This window comes from Ursus americanus, chromosome 14, assembly GCF_024610735.1.
Source record: "Ursus americanus isolate L20-20 chromosome 14, mUrsAme1.1.p, whole genome shotgun sequence".
In the NCBI taxonomy this organism is placed as follows: Eukaryota; Metazoa; Chordata; class Mammalia; order Carnivora; family Ursidae; genus Ursus; species Ursus americanus.
The window spans coordinates 49717865-49723864 of NC_142140.1; the positions used below are offsets into that span (position 1 = coordinate 49717865).

A 6000-nucleotide genomic window follows, 5' to 3' on the forward strand; every position below is an offset into this window, starting at 1 on the left:
TGGCATGGCTGTGTCTCCACCACAAGTCAATATTTTGGAGACCCAAGGGGTCTAATCCACACAGATTGCTCAGTCTTAGAGTTTGGGGAAAAGTTGAAATCAGAGTTGGGATAAGGTACCAGGAGGTCCGAACTCTGGGAGCAGTGGAGTTCCCAAGGAAGGAGTAATTAACTCTGGATTCACTCAGTTGTAACCTGGTCTGTTGGGAACACAGAATCTCCAAGAAAATTTCCTTTGTGTCCAAACCAGTGTCCCATGGGGAAATCATGTGCTTGGAGGTTGGGGAAGCAGGAGGGAAACGTGCCTCATGAACAGACAGAGGAAGCTCTAAATACCTCCTGTGTGGCAGTCCCTCTGCCTGTGCCACCTTGGCCTGGATGGGACCTGCTTGTTGCTTCTGGAATCCTAAGCTTGGCTGGGAGACTGATGCCAGCCTCCTTCCTGCCATCTTGTGTGGGGACAGAGTTTAGTTACCATCATCCCCATCCAGGAAGAATTCAGGCTGCTACATGGAGACTCCTTCCTCAGAGTTCCCATGCAGGTGAGTCCAAGAGCCCCACAGGTTTTGCAGCAAAGGATTGCAGAGACAATCCAAACCAGGTGCATTTAGCTGAGGTCAGCTGACAGTCACCATCCTAGCCCAGAACCTAGAGATCTCTATTCTCATTCGCTGGCCATATGAACTGATTAATGGATTCATTGATGATGTTAAAGAAAGAAGTGGACATTGGTTTTCTGTATTGTACATTGTCTCTACGAGGTCTTTGTATTTGTACAGTGGGGACAGGGGGGTTTTATTCTCATTTTTTATTGCATTCTTTCGAACAAGCAATTAGACAGGGGTTTTGTTTTTATTTTACCAGCTTTGCTGTTTGCATTGTGTTCTCTTGTGTATGTACAGACATATTTTTTTGTTTTTTGTTTTTAAAGATTTTATTTATTTATTTGACAGAGAGAAAGACAGCCAGAGAGAGAGGGAACACAGCAAGGGGAGTGGGAGAGGAAGAAGCAGGCTCCCAGTGGAGCAGGGAGCCTGATGCAGGGCTCGATCCCAGGACCCTGGGATCACGCCCTGAGCCGAAGGCAGACGCTTAATGACTGAGCCACCCAGGCGCTGTATGTATAGACATATGTAGGGAATTGTGTTTACTAGTAGTATGGGCTCAAATTTGTCATTTGGTTATATGGTGTTTTCTCTATTGCTTTTTTGATTTATTATCAATCCTGAAAAATTGAGCTGTTCACTAATATTCTTCACTTGCCAATCCTTGTGATTAAAAAAATAGAAAATGAATGGTATTTTATACATTGAGTGCTAATAAATCACCTCTATAGATATTTCTCACTTGTTTTCACACCTCTGTTATTCCCCATGGGTCCTTTTGGCTCTTTGTGATGGGCTCTATTTCTAAGAGTTGCATCATCCTTGACTCTTATCTCTTTGTTAGACTTGACTGTAGATTGCCTTTACCTTCCGTAACCATATTTGAATCCATAGATCTTTATTTAAGAAAACTATTATCACTTAGATACTGCTTCCTGCCCAGTTGTAAAAGTCATTCTATCATATTCTTTTATTCCAAGTCTTTGGACATTCAGTCTGGAATTAATGACCCATCTTGATAGCACTCAATTATTATTTTATGTGTTTTTACGTTACTTTTAGATTCTCATATAATTTTGTTTCACATAGTTGTTTTTAAGCTGCTACACTTGACCTAGTTTCATTCTTCCTGACAATCTTTTTTCCTTCAGTTTTTAGTGTCTTTTAAAATCTGTTCCTACATGATGCACACATATACAGACATGATATAAATGGATGAGCAGTGTTTATCATAAATACCCTTTAAGTTTTAGGGCAGTCTTTTTTCTACCTGTATCCATTCTTCCTTCTTGCTCAAAATTACCTCGTGGATTTGCCTCCAGTCAACTAGGGTAATACTGATTTTTACTTCGGAGTCTACAAAATGTTTCATGATATGGCCGTGCTACTCACAATTTGAAAGAGTTTCTATTTTTTTCTCAATGCATTGATTGCTATTATAAAAATTCTACAAAAATATTTTGAGATTGCTATGTTAAAAATCTGGTTCTCTGCTGAAGGAAATATTGTACCCCAGGGGAACACTGAGCAATTTGGAGGTCATATGGGAGGTGTCAGAAGAGGCCAGGGATGCTCTAAACATCCTACAAAGCTCAGGACACAGGCCACCACAGAGAACAGACCGGACCAGAATGTCAATTGTGCTGAGACAGAATCCCTGAGCTAAAGAATATCTGTATTTTCATATTTATAGCTGTCATCAGGCTGTATTCTGAACATAGCAACAGTTCACGTTTCTGCCAGCAAAACCAGAGAACCGTCTTTTGCTACCTGTTTAGACAAATGTTTATATACTGGAACACCAGGTTCATTGTTAGATGCCTATTATTATGATATGTCCATAAACTCTATGCCTATTCTGCAGCTAGGAGTGTTATTGTTCTTGACTTTGGCTGGATATATTGTCCATAAAAAGTTTTAATTTTATACAGTTAAGTAGGTTCATCTTCTTTCTTCTGATTTTCCTGCCTTGATGACAATGGTTTTGTTCCCCTGTAGCTTGTATCTGTAGTATTTTACACCTTCACCTGAATGAGCAGTTCCCATTTACAGGGAGTTCTGTAATCCTTCTGAATTATTTAAGATGTACGAGATCGGGAACCAATGTATTTTCTTCCAGATGCATAGCTTGTATGCCAGCTTGTATGGACCAACCTCTACCACAGAAATTGAAATACAACCTTGACCTATATGAAATGTCCATATGCACTGAAACCTAGTTCCTGATTTGATGGACACATACAAACAGAGCATCTGCTCAGACGAGAGTGTTCTAGGGACTTTCTATGCTATATTGTCTTATGTCAAGATCTTTGCTAAGTTGATTGCTGATCCATATCGATATTTTTCAATTACTACTATTGCACATCATATCTTAGTTCATTTCAATGCTCCATTCAGTTTTGTCTAACACGGTTGCATGAAATCACTCTACGTAACTGGTTTCAAGCCAGTGCCAGTCCTTTTATGTCAGAATTTCTCATTTTCTCAAATTTGTGTCCATGTTAGTGTGCTTATGCTCCCATCCCATTTTGAAAATCTACAGTGAGCAATATCAGTGAGGGTCCTGCTTCTTCATGCTTGCACAATGATGATGAAGTCACAGTACAAACACAAGTGTGTGTCATGTGAGAGCCTGGCATGAATATTATGAACGGTCATTCAGAGACACAGGACAGATTATCACGATGTGTGCTGAATTTTCTAGAGTGAGGTCTGAACAGGCCTTTGAGTGTTGTGCAAAGACCAGAAAGGGACCAGAATGTGCCCATTGTGATTGTCAAAAAAGAGATCAGAACGCAAAGCAAAGGAAAACCAAGAAAGAATGCCACATAAGGAAATGGGGAGGGACTTTCCCCAACCCTCAAAGATCCCAGGAAACACAGTTGGTTAAATAAATATGCGAAAGGTCGCAGAGAAAACAAGTCTCCACCTGGTTCATCCTACCATGCCCAACCATGCTGTGTTTGGCCTGTTTCCTCTGCTGAAATGCTGGTTTCTCCCCTTAACATACTTTTCTCTTGGCGCATTCACTCTGTAAGGCAAATACACCATGAAGATACCACTACTTTTGTCTTCTGACCAAATTTAATTTTGCTCCTCTATTATTTTCACCGGGCAGCAGGGAGATGAGAAGAGTTGAAATGTTGTCAGAACCAAGGGTGCTTTCTTCTTCCTCTTTGTCCCTCATGTTTCAGCAACCACCTGAACCATGGATCTTTTTGCCCTTTCTGTTTGATTTCCCTCCCTCACTCCTCTCTCTCTCTCTCTCTCCTTCATAGCAGATTGTGTGTGTTTCTTTAAATACAGGACAGAAAATGAGCATGCCAGTCTGACTAATCAATTGAATTTATCCATGGGAAGTTTGCTAATTGGAATGTCAGGTAGCATTTTACATTGTTTAGGGAAATGATAATTGATCTGGCCAGCCTGAGTTACAGCCAATGCAGCTTCATCATTGGGGCTGGGGGTGAGGAGTCATGGTAAGAACACAGCCCAGGGAGCAATGATTTGGGGATGTATGTGTGTGTGTGTGTGTGTGTGTGTGTGTACCTTGTGGAGTAAGAACAGTCCTCAGAGCAAGAGTATGGTCTAATATATTCCAAGGTGACACTTACAATACAAATTCCAGCACTCAATCACCAGATGGTACTCAGAGAGGCTCTATTTCAAATTAGAGGGGGGAAGGGCAAAGAGAGGAAGAGAGACAATCTCAAGCAGTCTCCACAACCATAGCAGAGCCCCACATGGGGTTCAATCCCACAACCCTGAAACCATAACCTGAGCCTAAATCAAGAGTCAGACCCTTAACTGAGGCACCCAGGTGCCCCAAAACATATTCCTAATAAAACAGTAGAATGTATAATCTCTGGGGGGCCTGGGGGAAATGAGACCAAGAAGCCTAACCAGAGATGAAATGGGAGGGAATCCTTTCAAGAGGACAGTCCCTACACAAGATACTGAAATTAACTTCTTGACTGCAAAATATAAATTGTTGCATTTCAGCTACGTGAGCAATACTGTTCATGTGAAAATTAATGATGTCTTTTTCCTCTTTCCTTGTAGTCAGTGCAACCACATGCAAACTGGCAATGATACACGGATATCAGAATTTCTTCTCCTGGGATTTGCAGAGGAACCAGAAGTACAGCCCCTCATATTTGGGCTTTTCCTCTCCATGTACCTGATCACCGTGTTTGGAAACCTGCTCCTCATCCTGGCCGTCAGCTCTGACTCCCACCTCCACACCCCCATGTACTTCTTCCTGGTCAACCTGTCCTTTGCAGACATATGTGTCACCTCTATCACCGTCCCAAAGATGTTATGGAACATCCAGACTCAGAGCAAAGTCATAACCTATGCAGGATGCATCACACAGATGTACTTTTTCATAATCTTTTCAGTGTTGGACATCTACCTCCTGTCCATGATGGCCTATGACCGCTTTGCAGCCATCTGTCACCCCCTGCACTACACAGTCATCATGAACCCCCGGCTCTGTGGACTGCTGCTTCTGGTGTCCTGGATCATGAGTGTCTTGCATTCCTTGTTACAAACCTCAATGGTGTTGCGGCTGTCCTTCTGTACAGAGGTGGAAATCCCCCACTTTTTCTGTGAACTCAATCAGATGATTCAACTTGCCTGTTCTGACACCTTTCTTAATAACATGGTGATGTATTTTGCAGCTGTGCTGCTGGTTGGTGCTCCCCTGGCTGGGATCCTTTACTCTTACTCTAGGATAATTTCCTGCATACAGAGAATCTCATCAGCTGAGGGGAAGTACAAAGCATTTTCCACCTGTGCATCTCACCTCTCAGTTGTCTCCTTATTTTATTGTACGATCCTAGGAGTGTACCTTAGCTCTGCTGCTCCCCAGAGCTCCCACGCAGGTGCAGTGGTCTCGGTGATGTACACGGTGGTCACCCCCATGCTGAACCCCTTCATCTACAGCCTGAGGAACAGAGATATAAAGGGGGCTCTGATGAGATTCTCTGGGATGGCAGCTATCAAAGGGCCAGTTGTCCCGGGGCTGCAGAATTTCCCATAATTGCATGTCTCAAAGCCTAAGAGTCAGAAGTTATGATTTTTTAAGCAGATAATGAAAGTAGAACTTGCTTCTGTCATTTATTTCCTGGTATTTTAATTTTTTCAACTTCTTAGTATAATTTAGTCATTCATTTTATTAAGTTCTTCTCTTTCTTTGATATCCAACTGCTTTTTCCCTTCATTTTCTTCCTTTATTCCTTAGTTTATTCCCAACATTTGTGGGTTATTCTATTTTGTTTAAATTCATTAACTAACATACAGTGTTTCATTTCAGAGGTAGAGTTTGGTTATTCATCAGTTACATATAACAACCAGTGCTCATTACATCATGTGCCCCCCTTAATACCCAT

General features: G+C 41.8%; 1 protein-coding gene across 1 annotated transcript; it reads left to right on the plus strand.

Moving 5' to 3' along the window:
- Positions 1-4682: 4682 nt before the first annotated feature.
- LOC123792287 (olfactory receptor-like protein OLF4) lies at positions 4683-5651 on the plus strand. The gene has a single exon (XM_087866667.1). The coding sequence runs from the start codon at positions 4683-4685 to the stop codon at positions 5649-5651; it is 969 nt and encodes a 322-aa protein (XP_087722793.1).
- The last annotated feature ends 349 nt before the right edge of the window (positions 5652-6000 follow it).